Source organism: Odocoileus virginianus, chromosome 28 (assembly GCF_023699985.2).
Source record: "Odocoileus virginianus isolate 20LAN1187 ecotype Illinois chromosome 28, Ovbor_1.2, whole genome shotgun sequence".
Taxonomy (NCBI): domain Eukaryota; kingdom Metazoa; phylum Chordata; class Mammalia; order Artiodactyla; family Cervidae; genus Odocoileus; species Odocoileus virginianus.
In genome coordinates, this window is record NC_069701.1 from 31,993,556 (window position 1) to 32,021,378 (window position 27,823).

General features: G+C 48.4%; 1 protein-coding gene across 4 annotated transcripts in view; it reads left to right on the forward strand.

The window, feature by feature from the left end:
* The window catches only part of APLP2 (amyloid beta precursor like protein 2), a 61,514-nt gene that overhangs the window by 24,238 nt on the left and 9,453 nt on the right, over positions 1-27,823 (forward strand). For 2 of the 4 annotated variants that reach the window (XM_020874689.2, XM_020874691.2), the window contains exons 2-12: positions 8,694-8,867; positions 9,707-9,830; positions 14,598-14,710; positions 15,851-16,053; positions 16,638-16,840; positions 17,882-18,049; positions 20,848-20,978; positions 21,843-21,917; positions 23,217-23,375; positions 24,070-24,198; positions 27,352-27,451. In XM_020874689.2, coding sequence (XP_020730348.2) covers positions 8,694-8,867; positions 9,707-9,830; positions 14,598-14,710; positions 15,851-16,053; positions 16,638-16,840; positions 17,882-18,049; positions 20,848-20,978; positions 21,843-21,917; positions 23,217-23,375; positions 24,070-24,198; positions 27,352-27,451 — 1,579 coding nt within the window. The remainder of the gene's footprint in view (positions 1-8,693; positions 8,868-9,706; positions 9,831-14,597; positions 14,711-15,850; positions 16,054-16,637; positions 16,841-17,881; positions 18,050-20,847; positions 20,979-21,842; positions 21,918-23,216; positions 23,376-24,069; positions 24,199-27,351; positions 27,452-27,823) is intronic. The other 2 variants (XM_020874692.2, XM_020874693.2) reach the window with 1 other exon arrangement.

Genomic DNA, 27,823 nt, shown 5'->3' on the forward strand with positions numbered 1-27,823 from the left:
TGATAATGCTACATAAATCATGGAGGAGATGGCTTTCTGACTTGCTTTGAACTTGGAGAGGGCGGATCTCTCTCATATTTGTGTTATTTTCTCAGCAGTTTTAATGGACTTTAGAAGTTATAGTGATTGGTTATATGAAGATTAGTGTGTGGTTGTTGCTTGACCTAGTAAGCAGTGACATGTTTCACAGAATCGCACATGGAAATTGGCATTTTTTGTATTTTCAAATGTGCATTTCCTCTCCCTGCCTTGTGCAAGTCATCCTGGCAAATTGTCTTATTTTCTGTTTATAAAGAATTTCTGCCCTTTCCATTCAGCATCACAGAACCTTAGAAATAAGCAGCTTTGTTTTTCATGGGATAGTAAAGCTAAGAAAAAATTTTTTGGTAAGGTTGTCAGCTCTTAATACTATGGAAGGAATATATTTTTAAAAATAGACTACCCATTTTCTACTGCTGTCATCCTATGAAAAATGTTTTAAAACAGAAGGTAGAAAGAAGAGTGCCTTAGAACTCAGGGCAGTCACTTCTCAAGTAGGGCAGTTAGCAGCTAGCACTGTCGGCATCCGTGTGTGCACCTGCTCACCAGGCTTCTCATCCTTGCATGAGGACCATGTTACAGACTGCAGCAGCCTCCAACAAGTGTTTGGGAATCCCCTGCTTTCCAACACCAAGAAAAACCGACCTGAATATTTACGTGGGGATGTTTGCATCTGCATGGGTTTGCTTTATCTTTTCCCAGATCCAGTGAAATCAGTTCCAGTTTCTGACATTGACTGATCATGTTTGTGGTTAGAACATCTTGAAGTCAGAGCATTGCAACCAGAGCTGACATGTTGGATAGTTACCCATTTTAACCTTGGTAAAATCACTAAGTATTTTTATTTTAGCGAAATAAGTCTATCTGAAGAATAGAATTTATTAAAAGAGGTGTGATTTATTGTGTTTCAAGTATATAAAATACTCAAAATATGCCTCCAAATTACCTAATTTTTAATGATTGACCTAATGCATTTAATATTAGCATCAGATCAGTTAGAAGTATGCTTATAATTTCTGAGAATATTGCCAGGTTTGTGCTCACCTATGCCACAGAAAATGCTCCATCGTTTGTATTGTTTCTGTCATCTGTGAGTCCATAAGAATGATTTGGGAGTGAACATATTTAATGAATAATATTTAATCTTTGTACTTCTCGGTGTTAGAAACTTGAAATCATTTAAGTCTTTTAAGGTTTAGGAAACATACCTATTCCCCACCCCTGCCAAGACTGCCTGGGCTGTTTGTTCCTCAGGCCTTTGGTTGCTGCCTGGGTAATACTGGCCAGTGATTGCCAAGGGGAAGGCCAGGTTCACACCATGGAGATCTGATGTTACTATTCACTCCGCCATCCCACTTTCTGACCTCTGCAGGTCACAGCCTTCAGAACACAACAGGTTTTGCTTGGGAATCAGGCAGATTTTTACGTAGTGAGGAAGCTGTCTTTTGCAAGCTGTATCTCGTGTGTCGAGAGTTACAGGAGCATGACTTCTGTCTGCTGTAATGGGAGCCAGAGCTGATACCATGGGTGTCATTTATTGAAACAGCTAACATTTGGGTAACGCTGTATTCACGTCACCCGAAAGGGATAATGGGTCAGGAGAGAAGTAACCTCCACAAGACTACTTAGCCAGTTACATCAAGAGAACAGCCCTCAAGATTTAGGGAAATGCATAGTGTCCTTTTGATGGGAAACACAGATTCATCTTGAGCTCACTTTCCGCAGGAAGCAAAACCAGAACTGGGAAGCCAGCAACCCCGGTGCTTCCCTTTTTATGTGGTAGCCTGGCACTGCATCGTCTTGTGAACCTTTGATGACTGAATTCCCTCAAAATAAAACATGGAGTGTGAATGCAGCCCACTCTGGTGCATCCAGATTTCAAAGGTAGAGAAGGAAGGTGCCATCTTCACCCCATTTCACGGATTGTGGGGACGTGACTGGTCATGTGGTACACCCATGACTTTAAGCCCCTGTTCTTATGGCCTGAGAGAATGATGCCTTCAAGAGCCAGCCGATGATAACAATGCTGACGTTTGAGTCAGGAGTTTTGCTTAGAGCTTATGTGCATTCTCTTAATTTAATCCCACAACAGGCCTGAGAGGAGTAGTGTGTCAGTAGCCCTATTTTACAGATAGAGAAGTTCAAAGCCTGATGATATTAGCCACCAACACTTGAAGAACTCCTGTGTAACAAGCACTATTTCAAGCACTTTATGTGTGTGAAACTCATTAAACCCCAGAACATCACTATGGTATCTAGTTACTATTGTCCTCCTTTTTACAGACAGGAGACTGGGGTCCAGGAGGTAACTTAGGTAAGCTCCCAAACGTGGCACAGCGCATCAGCGGTGGGGCCAGAACTCGGGCGCACTTTGTCCGCCCCGTGCAGCCGGCGCTCTTAGCCATCATGTCATGCACTTGCTCTGGGGTCAGGAGGTGATGGTTGGCAAAGCTATTGTCCCTAGGACCTCTGTACCGAGGAAGTCAGTTTCGTAGAATTCCTATTTTATTATGGGCAATCGGCAAGAAGCACAGGAACCTGTAGAGAATTTGTTCATTTGAGAATTCTAGATCCATAAACACTGTTCTGCTTTTTTTTTACATATATATATGAAAGTGTTTTCTGTATTTCAGTAACTTAATAAAGACTCTTAGCTCTCATCTCTGAAACGCTTAAAGACTGCTCTTAAACCTTAATGCTTGTATCCTTCCCAGTGTAGCCCAGATGGACAGACCACCACATTCCTGTCAAAAGCCTTGGAGACACTCTAAACTGCTTTCAGTCTTGGAATTGATACCTCATTTATACTTGAATATTTAGAGCTCTAATAAAAGCAGGATCATTTGTATAAATTACTGCCTGGGAAAATGATACCTGACAGCTGGCATATGTCAGTGGAAGAAAAATGGCCTTTTACATTTAGAGTTCTTCCGCCTAACCTAATTCACCAGTTTCTAACTAGAATTAAGTCCAAATGTTAAGAAAAAAGGAAGGGAGACCAAGGATTTTTAGCTGGTGTAATGTAAACTCCCTTTTAAGCGCAGGCTTCTCTGCTTCCAAAGCTGGAAAATGCTTAACAAGAATCCTGCTATTTTATTAAATAGTAGGTTAAAATGTTTGAAGCCTGGAGCTTTTCTATTTTTATTGATTTATTTTTGGCCCCCCGGCTTTCTGTCGCGGCACACAGGCTCTTGGCGGCTGCGCTTGGACTTTGTCTAGTTGCAGCGAGCAGAGGCTACTCTCCAGTGGCAGCATGCGGGCTCCAGAGTGCAGGCTCGATAGTTGTGGTACCCAGTGGGCTTCATTGTCCCATTTCTTGAAGGATCCCAGTTCCCAGACCAGGGATCGAACCTGTGTCCCCTGCATTGCAAGGCAGATTCTTAACCACTGGACCCCCAGGGAAGTCCCTGGAGCTTTGTTCAATGGAAAGCTTCACTCTTGCTGAGGAAGACGTGATTGGGGCATCAGACTACAGTCACCCTTTTGGACAGTAACAGAATTGGGGTCTCTTACACATTACGTTTTGGGCAGGATTATAGTAGTCCGCCCCCCCCCCCCCCCACTGGAGAGAAATCAGATATAATCTATATATACATGGGGTTTTACTACATTATGTGTTCAGAATAAACAGTTTTTCAGGTATTGGGCCTGCTTGATTATACTTGCTAGTTGTCCTGCCAAAATGTTTCATTTTCTTTTGACAGATTGAAACCATGCAGCCACAGTCAGACTCAGGCAAGGGAAGAAGAGGATTTAAAAAACCAAAGCTGTTTTATTTTGAACTAATTTTAGAGTATTTTAAAAGTTGCAGAAATACTGGAGAGAGTTCCCCCGTACGTCAACACTGTGCTTCTCTTCGTGTTGACACCTGACGTAACCCTCGCGCAGTTATCAGCGCTGGGAGGTGGACACTGGTACAGTGCTGTTAACTGACTCACAGGCTTGTTCACATCCGGCTCCAGGTCTCCTCCAGTGTCCGCTTCGAGGATGCTGTCTGGGTTCCCACTCTGCATCTGTTCTTTTTGTCCATTGCCTCCAGTTTGGGACAGCCATCAGTGCATCTCTGCTCATCTGTCCTCTTAACGTGAATTATTGCTGGAGACACAGCAGCGTCTCCACTTGTGAAGTCATTTGTCTTCCCTTTTGTGGTTAATATATTGGGGCAATAACCTTGAAACTATGGATTTTGTTAAACTTTGCTCGATTAAGTAAATCTTAGCCATAGGTTTGTGGACACAGACTTAAGTCATTTTAATTTAGAAATTGTGAAGTGCCATTCAGAACTTGAGCAGACAGAAATGAATACAGGGTCTTCACATCCATGAGTAGCTTGTCATTTACTGGCTTCGTTTTTTAAAAAGGAGTGTCTTTGAGGAAGAGTCAGTCTCGATGTCACTCCTGTGCAACGGTAAGTAGGCGCTGCTCGTTCAGTGATGTGGTGGGAGCTGAAGCCGTGTGGCCCTGGACCAGACCACGGGAGCACTTCCTGTGCCAGGGAACAGACTCGCTCAGGGACGGGATAAAGCCCTGCTCTCTGAAGGATGCTCCCTCCAGGGCAGGCACTCTCAACAGAGCCTGGGGCCAAATCAGATCCTGGGGCAGTAGCTTTAGTGAGGAAGCAATGGATTACCTGTTTGCTTTGGATAGGGGAGCAGTTTTGTGAAGGGAGATGGGGCTGAGGTGGGCCCAGGAGATGCTTCTCCTGGGGTGATGCCTAAAGACCCTTGATCAGCATTAGGATGAGATTTCTGTTTGTCCCTATTTATTTGTTGCTTTAAGCCATTTCAGGTTTTCAACCAAGTGACTAGAAGCACTTTTAACCAAGTTGAATTTCCATCCTCAGGTAGCTAAACTCTTTTCCTGAGCCAAATTAATAGAATGGGATTTCTTATTAAGAATGAATTATTAAGTAAAGTGGAAGTGCTGGGCTAGGAAAGCAGTTGATGCAATTTGTACTCAAAGCCTTGAAAGTGCTGCAGCGTGCACAGATCAAGGGCCGGCCACAGCGCCCTGGCACGGGGCATTCATTTTCTCTGGTGGAGGATTCCAGGTTCACAGGATGTCAGGAGTGCTGACTTGGCAGCAAAATCCCATTTGTAACATGTTAGATTTAAGAAGCAGATTGATTTATATGTTGATGTAATGGATCAAAGCACAGTGTTTGCTTCAGAAAATGGAGAGCACGTTAAATAAGAGCATTTTCAAAGGAAAGCACAAGGATTACAGGAAAAACAACAACAAAAAAATCCTGTTGTACTCTAGGTGAGGTTAGGGTATGTTTGATTAGTTGATTCCTGGACGTTGTCCGCAGAGGCTTTTTATATTCCAAATGATACCTTCTTGAGAGTCTCTGATGACCACAAGGATTAATCTTTCTGAACTCAGAAGTGAATCACGGCAGCATATGAGCTGTCTGGACCGATTCCAGTTGCCCTCCTTTCCCTTGGTGGTAACTGATGTGAGGAGCTGTGGCTGCAAGCTGCTGCTTCCTGCTGCTTTACCCTTGGGTGTTTGAGATCCTCTTTGGGGAAGATGCTGTTGACTATCTCTACACAAAGATCAAGTGCACTTACTACCAATGTACTGACCTCCGTGGTTGACCCGTAAACTGAGCATTCATACAGTCAGAACCTTTGTGGTCTTTCAGCCAACACCACACATGGACATCTGCCGTGTGACGGGCATTTGCCTGCATGATCTTGACCACGCCCCCTCTGTGGCCTGGGTGACCTCACGTAACTGACACTGCTTCCTGCCTGTATTCATTTTTGGAATGTAAGAGGCAAATGACTTCCCTCCCTTGTCCCTGTACTTCTGAAAGACGAGATACCACCCCTGAGATCCCACCCTGGCATTCCACTTGTTTACTATTAGAATATACCATTTTTTGAGTTGCGAAAAATGTTTATATGCATGCAATTATTACCAGACTAAAACTTAAAAAAAAAAAATTCATTGTTCAAAAATATTCTTGTCCTTTTTCCCAGTCGTTAACTCTTTTATGGATAACCACGAGTCTGATTTCAGATTTAGCCATGTTGTTGTATATATCCATAAGTCTAGTCCAGAATTTAGAAACTGTTGCTCAGGTCTTTCACATTTAACCATGGTAGTTCATTTGTGGCAGGTTTAAGAAACACTGGGCTTCCCAGGTGGCACAATAGTAAAGAATCCACCTACAATGCAGGAGATGTAAGAGATGCAAGTTTGATCACTGGGTTGGAAAGATCCCCTGGAGGAGGGCAGGGCAACCCACTCCAGTATTCTTACCTGGAGAATTCCATGGACAGAGGAGCCTGGCGGGCTACTGTTCATGAGGTCACAAAGAGTTAGGCATGACTAAACGTCTAAGCTACTAGGAAATACTATTTCCTGACCTGTTGATTGTTTATTTCTGTCTAAGCTTTTGAAGAGTTAGAAGGAAGGAATTTGCTGAGAATACTGATTTCAGTGCAGAGTGCAGCCTGGGGTTTGCGCCCCTCTGTCCCCGTATGTACCCCCTCGTGTGCTGTATGCGCGTTTCCCTCCGCATCGTAACTCGGGTTACTAGCCCTGATCCTTAGTATGGCTCCCAGAAGAAGAATGAGCAGTACAAGAGGCACTTTTTGTGCATATCTCCAGCTCAGTGTGAGAATTAAGCATATTTGTCTTAGGCATCTTTATACCTTTTAATGATCTATTTGAATTAAATGCCACTAGGGCAGTGGTCCCCAACCTTTTTGACACCAGAAACCGGGGTGAGGGGGTGCTTTTGAGAGGATCCAAGCACATTTATTGTGCACTTTATTTCTGTCATGACATCAGCTCCACCTCAGAGAAGCAGGCATCCCCTAAGGTTGGGGACCCCTGCATTAGGGTACTACTTGTGCGTTCTTTTCACAGGTACCTTAAACATTTTTTTCTTTCTTTGGAGTAGACAGGACTTAACCCCAGTATGTAGCTTCACAATCAGTTATTCTGAAGGCGTAGTATCTGTCTTCTACTTTAGTAAATGATTATTCCTCACAGTAGGGCAACGATCTATTCTACTTAATAAAGTTGCTGACTGTTCTCCTCATTGGATCTCATTGAGGTGTTTCTCAGCCCTGACTGATCTTGGCAACATTTTAGATGCAGATTAGCTTTCCCCCAACGATCAAGCAAGTGTTCGTGCTTCCTTGTCTCATGCTAGTGGAAAGCAGGCTGATTTTAATAAACTGCAAAGCAAAACTTGCGTAGGTGGTAAATTGGTCCTGGAAAAGGTGGTATTTCATAATCGAACGTATGCTTCTGATTGGAAGGACCATTCATGTCTGTAATCTGTCCATCAGCACAGATCAAGGAGACTTGCCTGGAAAACACGACTTTCTGTATATTTTAAAAGCAAGATCTGCTTTCTTCTGTTATTAGGAAAACCATTTAGTATTAATGCTCTTTGCTCTTTTTGAAAAGATCATAATAGACCATATAATTGAACCCGACTCTCAAGTTTTCACGTTTTTAAAAAGATGTTTAAGTTCTGTTTTGAAAGAACCTTTATATTAGGAGAGACAACAAAACTTTATTGTGGATGTTGCTATCAATATTGGTATATCTGCAGATGCAGAGATGCCTGTGTTTTTTTCTAGTGCGTGAGACTGCAGGAGCCTTAGTCATCATACCTAAATGTTTTTTCTCACCTGTAATTTGTGAGCTGTTAATGGGTACAAATAGCTGGGGTTTTTTTCCTAGCACGAGATGAAATTGTTCTTGAAGTCCCTCTTAGGGTTCCCTTTTCATGTATCGCACCCCCTAACCGTCGTCGCCGAGGCTTCCTGTCTCCCGGGGGTGTCTTACCTGAGCTACTGTTATTTCTCCATCTCCCAAGCCATTCCCCTGCATACAGAGAGCATCAGAGCTGCATTTGGAAATGTTGTCTGTGCTTAAAATGCTCAGCACTCCATCCTTCCTCGGTCTAAGGACTGTCCGATCTGGACCCTGTGTGCTGCCCACCTCCCTTGGGCCCTCAACAGACTCTCAGTCGACACTCCCCACATGGATGCCCAGAGCTGTCCCAGTCTCACTCTTTGGGATGCTCCCCCGGTCCACCTCCTACGCAGGCTACGTCACATCCCTGTTTTGTACCGTAGGCTCCTCCAGCTCTGCGTTCTCTTCCTCCTCAGGATGTCTGGGGTGGGATCACACTTTCTGTGTGAGAGTCGACTGTAGACTAGACTATAAGCCCTTGCAGGCAGGGAACATAATCTTTGGCTTGTCATTGTGTGTTAAGCATTTAGCATGCTGCTGTGCAAAGATAGTAGCTGCTCAATAAAGTTTTGTTGTGTGAGTAGATTGAGTACAATCCCTGGAACTTCTGTCATTCTGTACCCTGTGGCTTGGTGTGTTCTGGGCTGGGAAATGGATTTGCTTGTGTTGGAGGGGACTGCAGGCTGATGATCCGTTCCCAGGTCAGAAGTATCCAGATGTGGAGAGGGGGTTATGTTTCTCACCCACCTTTCTGTTGACCATAGATGTCCGAAGGTCTTTTTTTGTACTGGCTTTGTTCCTGGGAAAAGGATTTCTTTATGAAGAAGAAATAGTAACTAATGAAGAGTTTTAAAACGTCAGTTGTACTGTCACAGCCGCCTCTGCGCCCGCCTCCTGGGAGTGACCCTGGAATTGTTTTCCCTCCATAGGCCCTCGCAGCCAGCGCTGGAACAGGATTCGCTGTCGCTGAGCCTCAGATCGCAATGTTCTGTGGGAAGTTAAACATGCATGTAAACATCCAGACTGGGAGGTGGGAGCCTGACCCAGCGGGCACCCAGAGCTGCTTTGGCACAAAAGAAGAAGTTCTCCAGTACTGTCAGGAGGTGAGCGTGCTTTCTGAAGCGTAAAGATGCTTTTCTTTCTGGGTCATGTGTGAGCCTAGTAAGCTTAGAAACAGGTGCTCTGTCATTCTCTTTTGACCTAAGACCAAGCTGGTAATGACCAGGCAGCAGGCTTTTGTTCTGAATGTGTGCCTGGCCCAGGCATGCTGCAAGCTCTTGGGGCTTTCTGGAAGGAATACTGCAGGAGCTTGACCAGGGCCATAGAGATGCAGCTTTGGCTTCCCACGTGTCACAGGAAGATGTGAAGCAGGCCCAGTGTCACATGTGCACTTGTGTTTTGCACTTGTAGGTTGTAGCCAGGAGCCACCAGTATTGTAAGGGATTATCTCAGGTCTGATTGAACAGACCTTTCAGGTCAACACTTGATGTAGAAAAGGATATGAGATGTTTTAACTTCTTACCAAAACTAGCCTTTGGGGTCAGGGCTGGAATATTATTCTCTAGTTTCATTAACAGACACTTCCATAGACTTGCCTTTCAAATGTTTTAGTTCATGAACTTGGCTATTTACACATCTCCTATAAGTGGACTTGATACCTAATAGACTCGTTTCGGGGTGAATGCTTGTTGCTTCTATAGGTCCTTTTAAACAGGAGATGTGTTAGAAGTGCTCCAAAGTCTGCCTGTCGAAAGAAAGCTGATGGTCACAGAATGTCTGTACTTGAGGAGGAGTTCAGCTGGAACCAGCAGCAGAAGGGTCTTCACCTTCACAGAGGACGATGGCGAAGCTGAGCACACAGACCCTCGCCCTCAGTCACTGGCGAGTGTCTGTCTCTTATGGACAAAGTCCGTTTACCGTGCGTGTTCCCTGTTCCTTGCAGATGTATCCAGAGCTACAGATCACAAATGTGATGGAGGCAAACCAGCCGGTCAGCGTGGACAACTGGTGCCGGAGGGACAAGAAGCAGTGCAAGAGCCACATCGTGATCCCCTTCAAGTGTCTCGGTGAGCATCCTGGGGCCTCTGGGTACCGCTCAGGGAGTCAGGGTCCCCAGTATCACATTTTCTTTTCTTTTTTAAAAAAACTTAAAATATTTTTAATTTTTATTTTTTGGCCATGTTACATAGCTTGTGAGACCTTATCTCCCCGACCGGGGATTGAACCTGTGTCCCCCTGCGTTGGAAGGTGAAGTTTTAACCACTGGGCCGCCAGGGAAGTCCCTTACATTTCATTTTCTCTCAGCTCACAGTGAGATAGCCTCATCTGCTTAGACGCCAAGGGCTGTAGGAATTTATCAGGGGACCTTTGAACACTCGCAGCTTTCTGGTGTTGATAGATGACTCGTTTGTTGCTCACTCTGCCTCTCCCATGTGGGTGTCCTCTGACTTCTCAGGATGAGCCTTCTCTATAGCCCTGAGTGAGCGTGCTGCCCTCAGAGAGGCCCAGCTGTGTCCACGTCGAGAGTCTGAAATGACTGTTAACAGTCCTAGCGTGCGTAGTGCTGCGGCAGTCTGAGGGGTGGTCTTCTGGTCCTCTTACTTCGTGCACACATTTTGCTGAAGCCCTGTGTCGCCAGCCAGATCAGACTCCGTGCTTAGTGTTCAGGAGCCGAAGGAGTGAGTCGTGGCTGCTGTGGACAGCCAGGGCGGCCTCGGCTAGGCCCTGTGCCGCCTGCCCTTCTGAAGGCTCAGCTGATAAGGGTGTTCCTGACTCCATGCATTTGTATGAACAGTCAGAGTGACCTTGGGGACCACTGTGACATTTTATCACCCAGAAGGAGGGTTGTTCCAAATGTTTACATAGTGAGTGTGTTCATCCTGACCACTCATCGTCAACACACCTGAATTATGTTCACACATCTGTAACCTTGGTGACTTCGGCAGATTTGGTCATAGAAGCTTAATGGGGCAAAATAATCCATTTTTGATGATCCATAATAGGACGAACACAGAGTATTAAGCGTAGACAGCCTGCAGAGTTCTGTGCAGCCTGGATGGGAGAGGAGGTTGGGGGAGAATGGATACATGTATATGTCTGGCTGAGTCCCTTTGCTGTTCAGCTGAAACTATTGCAACATTGTTAATCAGCTATATCCCAATATAAAATTAAAAGTTTAATAAAAAGTAGACAGCCTCTGCAGTTCTGTATTTATTTTTAAATTAATATTTATTGGAGGATAGTTGCTTTACAATATTGTGTTAGTTTGTGTTGTACAGCAAAGTGAATCAGCCATGTTTGCACATCTTGTTTGGATTTCCTCCCTGTTCAGGTCTCCATAGAGCGCTGAGGAGAGCGCCTTTTGCTGCAGAGTCCGTTCTCATTGGTTACCTGTTTTATACACAATAGTGTGTATGTGTCAGTCCTCTCCCAGGTCCTCCCGCCCTCCCTTCCCCGGAGGTACCCACTGCTTTGTTCTCTGTGTCTGTGTGGCTGTTTCTGTTAACCATTAACCTGTTCCCCTCCCTCCCTTCATTAAAACCTTTCCTAAGGTGGGATTCGTTGCTTTTCTCTTCTCACATGTAGCAAACTAATAGAGGCAGCACCTGAGTAACAGTATTTAAAATACATAGTAATTACTTTGTTTTAAAAATGTTGAGTGGGGGAAAGGAGGACACTGTGTGCACTTAACACGGTTTATTGAAAATTGAGCACCCTACAGTGGTGTGACGCTCTTGAAAGGTTTTGTGTGATGTGGTTTTGAAGATGTTTTTTCATTGCATTTGGCTGTAAGGAATCTCTGGGTATGAGGTTTCATTCATTCTCTGTAAAACTCTCAAACTTAAGGAAATCAAAGAGCATTCTTGAATATTTGTACACAATAGATGGATGCTACCTAGCAATCATTTCTTCCTTTTGCATCCTTGTCCATAAGCCTTTGCAACTTGGTCTTTCCCAGTGTGGCTGTTTTTCACTGGTACTTAGTATATTCAATGAGAAGTCACACTTCAATGTTCCCCCTCAAACTGAATCTTATAGCTTACGTTACTACTAGTTGCCTCATTAGCCGTAAAATTTTATCTAAATAGGTTGGTCCGAGTGGTACAGAGTTGGTAAAGTGTGAAGAGGCAAAGGTGCTAGTATTTTTGGGGAAGGAGTTAGTCATCTCTGACATTTATATACAGACGGACTCCTGCACCTGAAGAAGAGAACTCTGTGAGCCTGTGGCTGTTTCTGTCCTTGTTTATTTCAGGAAGGATTTTTGGATGGGGATGGTTGCTGTGATGTCTTGTTCTCAGAAGCCTCGAGGCGGGGCCAAAATAAAAACCAAAAATAAATATATTGCCTAGTAAATACAGTTACTGTCAACAATGAGAGCCACTACTTGGATGTCAGAATTCAAGCGATTTCTCCTTAGATTGAGCCTCAGATTGCTTCCCCAGTGGAGCTGAATTCTGGTTTGCCACTGGGCTTTGCTTATACTAAAGCCTGGCTGATGGTAAACTTTATTTCTAGCTCCCTGGGGCCTTTGGGGCCCTCGAGGGCAGCACCGTGTCTAATTCACCTTTGTGTTCCTGCATTAGTGTCAAATTGAGCTATTGGGCCCCCAAAGTCCCTGTGCTAATAGCGGAGTGAAACCTCACTGCCCTGTGGAGGGCTGTTTTGATGCGGGGCAGCTGCTAGTGACAACAGGAGAGCGTATCCCCCCTCACAGCAGGTCGGGGGCTGCCCCTGGCCTCCCAGAGATTGAGGCCTGAGGCTGTGATGAGGCTGGGAAACTGGTATACAAGCAGACTTCACTCCAGTTCAGGCCCTACAACTTTTCTTTTCTTCTTTTTTTTTTTTTTTGGCCTTGCCTCTTGACTTGTGGGATCTTAGTTCCCCAGCTAGGGATTGAACCCAGGGCCTGGCAGTGAGCACACCAGGTTCTAACCACTGGACCGCCAGGGAATTCCCCCAAGACCTTTCTTGCCAGACAGTTTCTTTATTAGGTTTTCCTCTTTGTTATTTTGTTGTTGTTGCTGTTGTAAGACGTCAGAGCTGAGCCTGCCCGCCTCCTTTCCCCTCCCTACTTACCGCGTCTCCCCCGAGCCCAGCACCATCTCAGTATCCTGCACTCGGGCCCCGTGGGGCCTGTCCATGATGCATCAGAAAAGCCTGGGATGTTCGTTGAATGCGGATCACTGAGGCCCACCTTGTACCTATTGACCCAGAGTGTCTGGCCTTTTATTACATTACAAACATACCCAGACACAGAATCATCGCCTTAACCTCCATAGGCCCATTGCCCCGTCTTACCCCGTCTGTGGCCCACTCCCACCAACCCCTCATTATTTGGAAACAAATCACAGATACCTTTTTTTTTTTTTTTAATATTTCAGCATGTATTTCTAAAAGATAAGGGCTCTATTTTCTAAGCAGCTATGTGTAATTTCCCCCCAGCTTTTTATTTTTGAGAAGTTTCAGATCTATGATAAATGCAGTCGTGAACTCTATACCTGTTACCTGGGCTTCCAGTTTTGCCTTATCCATCTTACTCTGTCTATTTTGTGCAGTTTACTTACTTTTCATTGTTAGACCATTTGAAAGTGAGTTGGGACTTTATGATAGTTCACCTCGAAGTAGCTTTCAACTTCTTAAGAGCAAGGGCATTCTTGTGTTATGACTGTGATATAGCAGTCACACTTGGGACAACTGTCCTAAGTGTTCAAATATTGTCCTTTGCAGCTCCCTTGCAAAAAGGGTGATATATTTAATTAGACAGTTCCTCAGCTTTTTTCTTTTGAATCTTTTATTTATTCTTTTGGCAGCATGTGGGGTCTTTGTTCCCCAACCAGGTATCGAACCTGTGCCCCCTGCAGTGGAAGAGTGGAGTCTTAATCTCTGGACCCCTAAGGAAGTTCCTATATCTTTTATGACAATAATATTTTTGACAGTCTAGGCCCTTTGTTTAACACAATGTCTCTGAATATGGTTCTGTCATATTGTTGTGTATCAATTCAGTTCCGTCGCTCAGTCGTGTCCAATTCTTTATCACCCATGGACTGCAGCATACCAGGCTTCCTTATCCATCACCAACTCCCAAAACTCATGTCTATTGAGTTGGTGATACCGTCCAACTATCTCATCCTCTCATTGTGTATAATTAGATCCAGATGACTGTAGCAGAAAGACAGTCTAGGTGATGTGTTCTCAGAACATGACCTCCATCAGCTTATCACTCATTCGGGTAAAGTCGTGTCTGCCAAACCTTCCCTCTACAAAGGCATCTCTCCCCCTTCATCGTTCACCCTCCACTGATGGTCTGTACCTGGATCAGTCATCACAGTGGTGGTTTGTCTTAGAGCAAGGTGTCTGTAGGGCTAAAGTAAAGTTCACCTGTACTTTGGGAGAACAGGCAGTCTCAGTTTCCTGGACATTTTGTTACTCGACCCAATGTGGGCAGAAATAGAGAAGTGAGAGGCTGGGACTGTTGTTGGTGTGAAGTCAGAGCTGGTGGGGAGTTGCTGTGTGTGTTTGAGGTCTTGATGGGCTCCTCTTCCCATTTCCCCTGCCGGATGCTGCAGGCCTGCTGGGAGTAAGGAATGGAGGGCGGGGAGGAGTAAGGAAGTCCTGGCGTCACAGCTGCGGCGGGGTGTCGAGCTCTTGTGTCTGCTGATGTGGAGCTGAAATGTCCAGTTGGCTTCTACAGATGAGCTTCAGCTCAGCTCACGCACATCAGAGACTGCTCCCGTCTGCATGTGGCTGCGTGACCGTCCCAGTAACCTGCACTCAGGCCGTTTTCACCTTGAATTGTGATCAGATTTGCTCCTGACAAAGCTGCTCTTTTCCAGTGGGTGAATTTGTCAGTGATGTTCTGCTAGTTCCAGAGAAGTGCCTGTTTTTCCACAAGGAGCAGATGGAGGTGTGCGAGAATCACCAGCGCTGGCACACGGTGGTCAAAGAGGTAAAAAGCTGGACAGCAGAAGTCAGGGGCTGCTGCTGCTTTTGGGAGAGAGAATAGCATGTTTCTCCAGAAAAATAATAATCTTCTTACCATAATCTTAACTCAGTTTTTTCCCCTTTATCTCATCAAAGTTTACAGTTACTTGTATCTTCTAAGTTGAAAGAAGAATACATATTTTGGTAAGGAAGTACAGTATTAACAGTCCAGCACCTGGAGGCAAGGATATTAAAAGGATCGTTAAGAAGCTCTCGGCAGGGCATCCAGTAAGGCCGCCTCAGACCCCAAGGCCTGTGTGGAAATATCCAATTACAGAAAATCTGTGTGGATGTGCATACTGACAGGACTAGAAGTCATTTCATTCTTCCTCTGAGGAGAATGAACTTCCCTAGCTTGTCCTCCAAGTTTAGTTAGTTTTTCCAGTCAGTTGCCTTTATTTTGTCTAATTGTGAAGTAATTTGAATTCCTCACCACTGAAGAATGTATGTTATTACTGACCACTGTTAACCAGTGTTGATAATTATTCAAAGAAACCACCAACACCACCACCACCCCAGCCTTAATTTTTTCCACCTTTGGGCTTTCGTTGTTTTGGGCCAGATGACATTTTCCCATTGCAGGTTAAGTGAAATTTGTAAATCTGTAAAGTAGTAGCGTCACAACTTCTCGGCAAAAAAATAAATGTGTCCATGAGAAAGGCTTAACATTGTGATTTGGTGAGGATGTTTTCTGAAGGGAGCTAGGGGTGGGGGTCTCTGAGCACACTGCTGTCTCCTGAGAGAGCTGGGATAGGCTCGGGGGTCTCCGAGCACACTGCTGTCTCCTGAGAGAGCTAGGGGTAGGCGCGGGGGTCTCCGAGCACACTGCCATGTCCTGAGAGAGCTGGGGTAGGCGCGGGGGTCTCCGAGCACACTGCCGTGTCCTGAGAGAGCTGGGGTAGGCGCGGGGGTCTCCGAGCACACTGCTGTCTCCTGAGAGAGCTAGGGGTAGGCGCGGGGGTCTCCGAGCACACTGCCGTGTCCTGAGAGAGCTGGGGTAGGCGTGGGGGTCTCCGAGCACATTGCCGTGTCCTGAGAGAACTGGGGTAGGCGCGGGGGTCTCCGAGCACACTGCTGTCTCCTGACCTCGGTCCCGGGCCCCCAGGCCTGCCTCACTCAGGGGATGACCTTGTACAGCTACGGCATGCTGCTGCCCTGCGGGGTGGATCAGTTCCACGGCACCGAGTACGTCTGCTGCCCGCAGACAAAGGTGGTCCAAACCTCGGTGTCCAAAGAGGACGAGGAGGACGACGATGATGACGACGACGACGACGAGGATGAGGAGGAAGACTACGATGTTTATAAAAGGTGAGCTCCGTCCTAAGCCTGTGGGGAGCTGTGGCTGCCACACCCAGGCTTCTGGGTGAAGCCTGTTCCTGCGGAGCCGGGCCAGCACATCTCACTCGACTGTGGCCGAGCCCAGGCACACCAGTGGCCTTCATCCACCTGTCCTCCTGGCCACGTGCCTTCCTGCATGATCTCGCGGCCCCTGCTCCCTGGCGGTCAGCTCCTGATGAGGTGGCCGGGCTCAGGGCTTTGAGCAGCATAGCTCCCTGTGAAAGGGAAAAAGTGAAAGTGTTAGTCACTCAGTCGTGTCTGACTCCTTGCGACCCCATGGACTGTAGCCCACCTGGCTCCTCTGTCCATGGGATTACCCAGGCAAGAATTCTGGAGTGGGTTGTCATTTCCTCCTCCAGGGGATCTTCCCAACCCAGGGATCGAACCTGGGTCTCCTGCGTTACAGGATTCTTTTCCACCGTCTGAGCCACAGGGATGGGCTGAACTTATTACTCCCTGCCTTTGTCTTCCGCGTCTCAGGGCAGGGAAGGGAGTCGGTGGTTCTCTGTGCGCAGCAGTTGGCGGTGACCTTCCTTTCTTGTTGTGACCTTTAGTGAGTTCCCTACCGAAGCAGATCTGGAAGACTTCACAGAGGCAGCTGCAGATGAGGACGACGAGGAGGAGGGGGAGGAGGTGGTGGAAGACCGAGACTACTACTACGACTCCTTCAAGGGAGATGACTACAACGAGGAGAGCCCCACCGAGCCTGGCAGCGACGGGGCCGCCGTGGAGGAGGAGATCACGCATGACGTCAGAGGTAGACCCGCCTGGCAGTCACACTTATAACCTGTTAATATTCTTTCATTCACTTACAGGCTGCTTGCCTCCCAGGTAGGTCCCAGGAGGGCAGCTTCCTGCCCAAAGGGGAGGTCAGCTCTGGGTGCTCCCGGGTCTGGCAGCAGACAGATGGAGTCAGGAACCTGTGATGTGCATTGTGAGGACTTAAAGAATCAGAGAGGCCACGTGGTCTGCCCTCCGACAGGATTCTCCCACGTCCAGCCGGAGATGTTCCCGCACAGGAGCCCCTTCCTCAGTGAGGCCCAGGTCCCAGGTTCTGGAGTGGACGTCACTTCTTTGGTTCTTTTCCAATCTGTAGGCTGCCCTGCTTGGCCATCGGGGCATCTGGAATTTGATGACCTGCTGGTAAGGGATCAAGGCCCTTTCAATTTCACTGTCAAATAAAAAGTGAATGTTCCAGACCACTTCTGTGCAGCCCCCTGCTGACCGTATATTTGAAGCCAGTTAAGAGCTGAAGAATTGTTTAGGGTTCAGCCAGGAGCCAATGACTTAATGAGTCTAGAAGTTTGTGATTAACCTTGGAGAACAGAAAATGTACACTGGCCCTTTCAAGGGGCCTGAGTAGTGTTTACAATGGTGACTGCCACTGAAACTGCCTCTGCACCTGCACTGTCTCCTTCTGCCCCGGGCGCCCCCGAGACGGCCAAGGCAGGCAGCTATCCCCACTACACAGACCAGAAACATGAGGCTCCCGAGCTGTGCGCTGGGGAATTCCTCCACATCAGCCCTTTCCCTCTCTAAGCTCCAGACAGGGCAGAAAGCACTGCTCTCTGCGACAGGGCCCAGGGCTCTCCCTTGCTTTGGGAAGCAAGAGGACCTCACGCTCAGCGATGGCTGGGAAGAGGGGGCCGGCGTTGGCCCGGACGCCCAGGTCCCACCCTGTCTTGGCCATCGCTGAGGTCCAGTGTCACTCAGCCCTTCTCCCCTTGCCGGTCTGTAGCTTTGTGAAGCCCCGAAGCCGCTCCCCCGCCCCGCTGACCTTCTGACCATTTCCACACAGCTGTCTGCTCCCAGGAGGCGCTGACGGGGCCGTGCCGGGCCGTGATGCCCCGCTGGTACTTCGACCTCTCCAAGGGGAAGTGCGTGCGCTTTATATATGGTGGCTGCGGCGGCAACAGGAACAATTTTGAGTCTGAGGATTATTGTATGGCTGTGTGTAAAGCGATGAGTAAGTCCCGTCCGGCGTGCTGTCCCCCGGCGTCCTCGTGGCCGCGTCTGTGTGGTGCTCCCCGCCCACCCGGTGTCACTGTCGGTCGTCTGCCCTCCTCTCTGTGCTTCCTAGATCTAGATCTGCTTTCCTGTCGGCAGCTGTCAGCTCGGTTTTCTGTGTCCTGTGCTCGCCGTGGGCCTGGAGGTGGAGGAGGTGGTGGAGGAGGTGATGGTGGTGATGACGGAGGTGATGGCGGAGGGGTGGTGTGCCCTCCGTGCCCGAGGGGCGAACCCGGGGCCGGCCCTGTCTCATCGGAGCCCCTGTGTCGGTTGGGAAGGAGGCCCTGCCCTCTGCCGTCAGACGCTGCAAGGCATGAAGGGCACTCGGACAGGCCGTGAGCTCTGCACATGCTCGCTCAGGGGGACGCCTGCTCTCCAAGGAGGTGACCGTAAGGACATTTTGGGCTGCCGAGGACATTGGAACATCTTTATGCACTCCAGGGAGCCCGCTTTGCAGACAAGAGGTGGTGACTGTTTCCCCAGTATTCTGGGGGGGTCCCTGGGTCCCACAGAGCTTTAGGAAGCAACGGGGTTTTGGTTTGTTTTCTTTGGTCACAAAGGAAATTCCACATTCGGTGGAGTCTGGTTCACTCAGACGTCAATAGGGTTCTTTTCTTCGTAGTTAGCCCTTTTCCTGTTGAAGATTCTCGTCTGGAGCAGTTCTGACCCATGTGCAGGGGAACTCTCTGGCTGACAGACCCTCCTGCCTTCTGATTCTCACGCTCATTGCCGGTCCTTGTCATTTGCTCTGAAGATTTTTGGCTGTAGCATCTGATGGCTTTTCATTCGAAGGTTTCCTTCAGGCCCTTTTGTTCCCTCTTAATATGGTATGGTATACTGTTAGTGCTTCCATCGTAGCTGCTACTCTGTGGAGGTTTTATTTGAAATGAAAAGATGAGGGGGGGGAGCCCTTAGGGGACATTGGTGGCAGAAACTTTTTTGTTCGGGAGAGAGAGCTAGACATTACAGTGATTCTTCCTGCTTTGTTAAACTCCTTAAACTAAGGGGCGAGAAAGCGTTGTTCGTGGTGGAAACCTGAGGAATCGGGGTCATTAAAGATCATGTTGAACGTGAGGCACAGTCTTTACCCAAAGGATCAAATGTTGACGGGGCGGTAAGAGACACCAGGCGATGGCAGGTGGTCAGAGCAGGAACGGTTTTGAAGTCTGCAGGGCTGGAGTCCCCTGTTACTGTGCAAGGAGAAGCAGTGTGTCCGTGCACTTGTGGGGCCCCTGACTGCAGTGCTTTGGAACCTGGTAGCGTCACTGTCCCTTGAAAGGGACCAGCGCCTGCGAGTGTGCCAGCTTCCTGGGCCGTTTGCTTGCACACAGAGGGCGTGTGGTTCCGGGTCCGAGTCCATCATCTGCAGAACCAGACCTCCAGGTCTGCTGCTCCTGTGCCCTTTCTATTCTGGGGCAGAGGAGGCAGCTTGCGCTTACATTATCTTTGTCCGGCCCAGTGATATGAACCAAAGGCTCTGTCTCCAACACGTAAGCCTTTAAGCTGCGGGCCTACATCACTGAGCAACGTGCTTGTTGGCATTGTTGGACTTCAGTGCTTTGAAACACTCCTGAGTGTCGTGGGGAACGTGGTTTCTGAAGCAATCTATATAGATTCTGACTTAGTTACAGTCTGCAAATTGGCTGTTGAGACCTTATTTAAACTTAATGTAGGAACCAAATATTCTTGACAAGACTTTGAGCCACAGCTTTTAGGTTTAAAACTCAGTAGGAGGGTGAATGGGAGATGCCCAGACAGAAGGACGTGGAATGGCTGGCTGGCTTGTGCTCACACTCATCAATTTGCCAGTTGCGCTCACGTTGTGTTAAAGTTACGCAGTTCTGGAAATTGGGTGAGTGTGTCTCCGAATTGAAATTTGTTGAATTTGGCTTTGGCTGTCCACGTGGCTCTCGAGTGTGACCGACAGAACAAGTTGTGTGAGCAGGCTGCCTGACATTCCTCCCTGCCCTGGGAAATCCCCAGTGAGTTGGGGTGTTCAGCGTCTCCACCGGTATTTCTTAAGAGGCTAAGTAAGTAAACCTGTCGCCTTCACCTCCTGGATGCGGATAAGCTCCTTTGTGCAGACACTCACCTGCCTGGGGCCACCAGGAACTTGGACTAGGCATGTGGAGTGTTTGTTCTAATGGGCTGTTCTCTGGGTGGTGGCCAGGTGAGGCCCTTGAGCATCATGGACGGAAAAGCCCGGAGTGTTTTCACTTTGACGGCGAGTCCTTGTCAGACGTGTTGTCCCTGCCGTGGGGCTGGGCTGAGGGTCCTCCCGTGGGACTGAAAACTGAGCAGAGGCAGCTGGGGCGTTTGGACTTCCTCTGCCCAGTCTGTACATTCAACGAATGTACAGTTGAATCAGTGGCCCAGCGTGAATTGTGACCTAAAAATAGCTGGAGAAAAGGCACCCTGAGCCCTGCAGCGCCTTTGCACGTCTGCCGTCAGCCCCGTCTCTGGTCAGATGCACTCAGTAACCAGAAGGGTAGGTCGGGTAGGTGGTTTTAGGTTTTAAGGTTTGAAGTCCCGAGTAGGAACCTCGCTAGTTCTGAAGGTACCGGGGTTGCAGACGGGCCTGGCGGCTGGATTTGGGGTAAGGAAGACAGGGCGGAGTCCCGCCAGACGGGCGCGCCGCCACCTTGAGGGACTCACACCGGTCCCTCCAGCAGGCCCAGCAGGGCTTCGACCCAAGCACAGTGCAGCTTCAGCACCAGGCCAGGCCCTGGAGAGAACCCTCCGGTCGTTCTGTTGCAGCTCCCCCAACTCCTCTGCCCACCAATGACGTCGACGTGTATTTCGAGACGTCTGCAGACGACAATGAGCACGCACGCTTCCAGAAGGCCAAGGAACAGCTGGAGATCCGCCACCGCAACCGGATGGACAGGGTAAGCCTGGGTCCCTTCCCTGGGTGGCGCCAGGGCTTCCTAGTTGAAGCAAAGGGACGCCACCTCCTCAGGTGAGGCGTGCGCGTGTGAGTGGGGCTGGCCCCTGGACGGGACCGTGCCCGCCCCTCCCACAGCTCCGCGATGGGGGTCACCCCTCCAGGGCTCCACTCTGCCGGGGGCACTTCCTGTCAACATTACCTTCTGCTTGTTTTTTTTTAAGTTTTTTATTTTTGAAGAAGGGAATTCTCTATCAATATTGTAAGTAGAAAGCTAGTATCATTTATCATTAGAGCAGGGTAACCATACTAACATATATTAGATGAAAGCAGTGTTAGAACATTCCGGCTAGATACTGTTGCCTGCTGAAGGTCTGAGTCTATGGGTTTCTTTTCCTTAAAGGAGTTGTGTCAGAACAACAGGAGCACCATGGAAGTGCAGCTTTCTCCTAGACTTACTCAAAAGGGTTGAAAGAAAGTTGAAAAGGGGCGATTTTGCCAGGTCTGGGTAGCAGCCTCACATCACCTGTGCTGGCTTGTATGCTGGGAGAAATCTGTTGCTGTTCTGAGAAGCAGGTGTTAGCCCTCCTCCCCTTTCTTGTGAGGAGCCTGAGGCACAGAGTCTGGCAAATAACACACCCGAGGTTATGGACGAGGCAGCCGTGAAATGGGGCTGCCCCTGGGGGGCACTGACGCCAGCGTCTTCTGAGGCAGCCGACCTGGGACAGACCTTGAGCTCGTGGGCGCGTGGGCCGCGCACTCTTTGTGCGTCTTCCCACATCATGTTCAGGGCCCCGCAGTATTTTTAGGAAATGGGACTGCTGGTCCAGTGATCATCTGATCATAGTGGCTTTGACCTTTGTTCCAGGTGAAGAAGGAATGGGAAGAGGCTGAACTTCAAGCGAAGAACCTCCCCAAAGCAGAGAGGCAGACTCTCATTCAGGTGAGACATGTCCTCCAGGGAGGGGGCCCCAGGCAGACCCTTCAGGATATGGTCAGGGCCAGACTCCCCACAAGGTGGACGATGACACCCCCTTTTAGTTGAGAGCTCATGTCACGGGGAGGTTCTCGCTGGCCTGCTTTGTCTTCCCTCCCAGTGGTGTTCTCTGGAGTTGCTCACGTGCCGTGGAGGGAAACCAAAACCCAGGGCAGAGCGCACACACCTTTCATGCCCAGAAGTAACCTCTGCTCAGCTGTGTTCTCTCCTGGCAAGTCCTCGGGCATCGTCCTTCTTAGGCTGTGCCTTGCTCTCTGCAATACTGAATGCTTTTTTTTTTCCCCTTGGCAGACTTAATTAAAGTCAAAGGCAGAAAATAGAGCTCTCTGATACCAGTTCATCTCTAACTTTGGATGTAAGAATGTAATCTTAGAACCTCAGCAGCTGCCTTCCCCTTGACTAGAGGAGGGCGTTGACAGGACTGTTTTGGGACTCATGAAACTGGTTGCTGTTTAGGTCAGCTTGTGTTTATGTTTAGCCAAAATCTCTCTGCTCGTGATGTTGAATCACCTTTGCTTTGTCGCCAGTAACCTAGAAAACCCATGAGTGTCCGTTTATGCATAGCCAGTGCACTCTTTGTGGGGGGGTCTCAGCTCTCCAGCCTTAAGTTTTGTTTGCAGACCTGGCCTGGCACCTGCAGGGAGCCTGCCCTTCACCACATGGTGTGAATGGTCAGCATCGCCTGCCCTGGGGTTGGACTGTGTGTTGCAGCCTATCCCCCATTGGTCTGTGGTTTGGGGGTGCCTTATTACAGTGTAGGAAAGACAGCTTTCTGTTTCTCGCAGTGCATGTGGAGAGCCCAGGCCTGGGCTTGGCGTGCTGGGATTTCCGTCCCTAAAGGTGCTGAGGAGCCTGCATGACACCCAGATTTATGTGCTCTGGTTAGATGGAGAAGTACAGTCAGCCTTTGAACACAGGGTCCCCCCACACATGGATGTTTTCAGTGGTAGACATCACAGCAACGCTCCCTCCATGGTGGGGTGAATCCGTGGATGCGGGACTGCACATAGGGAGGGCTGACTGTAAGTTAGTTACACAGGCCCTTTGACCAAGGAGGATTGGTGCCTTCAACCCCTGCAATGTTCAAGGTCACCTCTAAGAACCCTCAGACCCAACCCCTGCTCCCCCAAGTCTGTGCCTCTTGCAGGGGCACTGGGCACAGAGAGGCAGAATGGGGTCCACCTCGTGTGCATGCACGCCCACAGGCGCATGCATCCCACGTAGTTCCTTCTTTCTCTCCTTCAGCACTTCCAGGCCATGGTGAAGGCGCTGGAGAAGGAGGCAGCCAGCGAGAAGCAGCAGCTGGTGGAGACGCACCTGGCGCGTGTGGAGGCCATGCTCAACGACCGCCGCCGGGTGGCGCTGGAGAACTACCTGGCGGCCCTGCAGTCCGACCCTCCGCGGGTGAGCACGCCCAGCCCTGAAGCCCAGGGTGGCCTGTGTGGGACCTGTGTGGGACCACTTCCGGCTTGGGGCCACCAGCGGTGCAGACACAGCTTCCCCTGGAAAAGCAGAACCTCGGGGTGCTAGTTGGTAGTTCTCCAATTTTTGCATTTTTATAGTAGCCTTACTTCCAAACAATAAAAACATGCCTTCCATGGATGAAGACTTTTGAACCAATTCTATTTTAAATCAGACGATGAGGAAGTTTATATCACAGCTCTTTTCTGCCAGTGCTGCTTGACTTGATCCCTCAGCTCTGACTTGCCTTGCTCTGGGGGGACAGGGTGTTTGTCTGTATCCTCCTTAAGCAAGTGAGGTCTTTCCTGAGTGACACAAGGATAGCCTGGCTTGTATTTGCAGCATCAGATGCTGAACTCAGGAAACAGCATAGATTGGGCTAGAAGAGGAAGTCAGCTAGAGGTTCTGGGAAATACTGTCTATAGAGGAGCCTCTGTAACTGTGGAACTTAGCTTTTGGTACCTTGCTTAGAAAGGTAGCTTCTTATTACTTGGTAACTGAAAGTTTTTACAAGTACAGGTTTCATTCCTGTGCCTTGCTGAGGCTGACATTCTCAGTGAGTTCTTAAAGCTTCATTTTCCTGCCTGTTTTCAGTTCTATAGTCTCTGGATGTGAAAACCCCCGTTCTGTCTTGCAGCCCCATCGCATCCTGCAGGCCTTGCGGCGCTACGTCCGTGCTGAGAACAAAGACCGCCTCCACACCCTCCGTCACTACCAGCATGTGCTGGCTGTCGACCCTGAGAAGGCGGCCCAGATGAGGTCCCAGGTAGGGCAGACGGTGGGGAGACTGCTCTGGCCAGTGCAGCTTGTAATTAGTCCTCGGAGAATGACCTTTTATTTTGAGAGTCAGTAGGTACAAGAGCTGGGTTTTGCAAAGGTACTAATTTAGACATATGTTTCCCATACTTTTTAATATTAAGTATGTTCTATTTAAATTGTTTCTGGGAGTTTAGAAATGGATAGTTGTATTGACAAGTTAAGTCAGTTTCTTTCAGTTCATTACTGGTTAAGGGTACCACCAGAATTAGCATTTAAAATCTCTTTCTAGGCAAATATTGAGTTGTCCAGAAAGTTCATTTGGGTTTTTGCATAAGATGGTACAAGAACCTGAACGAATATTTTGGCCGACTCTATATCAAGCACATCTTAAAAACTGGACTCTTGTTCAGTTTCGTTGTTTAGATGCTGTTAGCTCCCTCATCTTGTCCCCTCCTGTATCCCACCAATCTCTGCACTTGTCTGTAGGTTGAAAGCAGGTTGTTTCTGGACCTGCTTTCTCATTCTGGTTTTGTCTTTATATGAACTTGAGTTTTACTCTTGTGTTCATAGGAATGAACTTGCCTACAAGACCGCTAGCTTCCTTTAAAACAGTTCGCCTGTTAGTTTTCCTCGAGGGCCTTGAAATGATATAAGTGGTCTTACTCTATCACTTTCTGTATTCTAAATCCAGTGCTCTGCAGGCTATGGGGACTTGGCGTGCACAGGCTGGGGACCTGTCCCCTCCCGCCTCCTGTTGCTTGCATGGTGTAACTGTGGGGGAACTTCCCAGAGGCCCTGGGTGGTTCCCCTCCAGCCCCATTCGCTGCCTGGTTCTGCTCCAGTATCTGACCGCACACTTGAATCCTTGTGTGCCCTTGAGCAGCTCACGGTTGTGTGGTGTTACTTATGTGAGCTGTAAAGATAGAGAATTGTCTTTTAACATACGGGCCCACCCTGGCCGCTGAGTGTCCAGCCAGTGAAAGGAATCAGGCTCCTAAAAAGTGGGAAGGATGTGGGGACGCGGGGCCTCTGTTGGACCTGGAGCTGAGGCTTTGTTTGAAGGTGGACGGTGTAGGAGAGAAGGAGGAAAGGCCAGCAGACTCCGGGCAGCTTCCAGGAAGCTCAGGTGGGGAAAGCTTGCATCCTGACAGAAGTTAGAATTTTTCAGGTCTACTATTTTTTTTTTTAATTTAATCACATTTCTTTTTTTTTTTTTTAAACTAGACTATTCGGTAGTATTTTACAGAGAAACATCCTGTTTCGTGTGGTTAGAGTAGAAGGACAGATGAGACCTCGGTCAGTGTGGTCAGTAAACCTTCAAGCCAGGAGGCAGGTGCCACACGAGTGAGGGCCCAGGGAGGCAGAGCATCTCTGCTGTGTGATGTTTACCGTCGGCTCAAAGCCCTTAGTTCTGGGGCAGCTCAGCCCCCAGATTACACTAGCCTTTTGCCTGTCCCCTGTCGTGTTATGTAAACTAGAAAACCCTGAACACGCTGAGCCTCTTAGATCATGTGCACTTTGGTTTGAGGCATGGTTGATGGGCTGCCGCCCTCTCACTCTGCAGTTCCCGGGGCGGGGTGGGGGGTGGGGGGTCCTCCGAAAAGCCTGATGCCCAGTGTCCCGGCCTGCAATCGGTCTTGTCCTCGTGGAAACCATCCTCTGACTGCGACAGTGTCACCACTGCTGAGACCAGACCCGGCAGCTGATGGTTCCCTTCCATTTGCATTTTTTCTCTAAGGCACTCAACTCTGGTGCTTTCCCATCAATTTACTTGATTGAAAGAATGGCAAGTGTAAAATTAAATTGCTTTCATCCTTGCTTTTAAAGGTCAGAGAGACATCAATCTACAATAAAAGCCTCTTTCCATTTAACTTGTTTCCATTTTGACCCTTCACGTTAATGGCTTCAAGCCCACATAATTAATCCATTTGGCTCAGAGCGCCCTCTCCACGAGGAACAGCTTGGTGGCTGCAGGTGTAACTGGTGGGAATAGCCTTCTTGAGGACCTTGTGTGGTCTATGGCCACCTGCCTCACACTCACTGTGTCATGGGGACGGAGGTAGCCCAAATCTTATTTCCACCATAGTGAAGTAGCTCAGTTGTGTCCAACTCTTTACGACCCCAAGAACTGTAGCCTACCAGGCTCCTCCGTCCATGAGATTTTCCAGGCAAGAGTACTGGAGTGAGCTGCCATTTATTTCCTTCTCCAATTCCACCATAAAAAGCTCTGAAATTCAGGGACCACTTTAATGACTTTTTTTCCCTCTTTTTTTGGATGAACTACTTTGTAACTTTTGCATTCAGAAAAGAAATGAGCATGGAAGACATGGTAGATATGTCTTTCTTATCACCCATTAAATCAGGTTTGTTTATACCTCAGTGTGAAGTTTTGGAGGCATAATTTGTTTAGTTAAAGTGAAAGTCACTCAGTCATGTCTGAAAGTCACTTAGTCACTGAGTCACGTCTGACTCTTTGTGACTCCATGGACTCCAGCCTACCAGGCTCCTCTGTCCATGGGATTTCACAGGCAAGACTACTGGAGTGGGTTGCCATTTCCAACTCCAGGCGGATTTTCCTGACCCAGAGGGCGAACCTGTCTCTTGCATGGCAGGCGGATTCTTTACCACCTGAGCTACCAGGGAAACCCTGTTTAGTTAAACAGGAATCACCTGTTCTCTTGCTCACAGTGATAATCATTTCAAGCAGCTGCTTCACTAAGCAAAATCCATGAATGGTCCCACCCCCGGAATCTACTTTTTAACCAGTGATTTCATTCTTTCCTTACTTCATCTAGTCTGGCCGGTGTTAAAAACTGACCAACTGGTTTCCTCTTTCACTCAGAAAAACCTTCCTGAGTGTCTGACTGTGCAAATCAGGGTTTTGTGTTTGTTTTTTTTTTTTTTTTTTTTTACAAAACAGTCGAGTAATGACATTTTTTTAAAGTTTTTGAAAGTTTCCCTTAACTTGGAGCACTCTGTGGATGAATCCTTAAGTCACTGAGAGTAAGTACCACAGGTTCTTGCACCGCAGTGATCAGTGAATATGGGGGAGGGGGTCCTACCACCCCTCTGACCAGCTGCTTTGCTGTAGAGCATGTGGGTGTCCGGCAGGCCCCGGCTGTTCCGGTGACACAGCCTCTCCCCCACCTCGTGCTCGCAGGTGATGACGCATCTCCATGTGATTGAAGAACGGCGGAACCAGAGTCTCTCCCTGCTCTACAAAGTCCCGTATGTGGCCCAAGAGATCCAAGAGGAAATCGGTGGGTGCCAGCTGTGGGTGTCAAGGTCAGACCGTGCCGGATTAGAGAAAGGAGGCTGGGCGTTAGTGCGCACAGGCTCACGTGGTCAAGTCCTGGGCTGGCAGCCACAGAGCCCAGAGTTTCACTGACCTTGACTCTTGTTACCGGAAGAGAAATCTAGGGTGTGAAATTGCAAGGGACTGGGCGTGCGTCCTCTTACCCTCGCCTCTGTAATTGCTGGTATATTTCAAGGCACCTGTTTACACCATTCTCACTTCCTCTCCCTCTTCTGGTCTTTCCCTTCATTTATTCAACAAATGTTTGTCGTGTCTACTGTGTGTCACAGAGTAGAGCGTGCACCAGACAGACCTCTGGGAGCTCACGTTGTAGGAG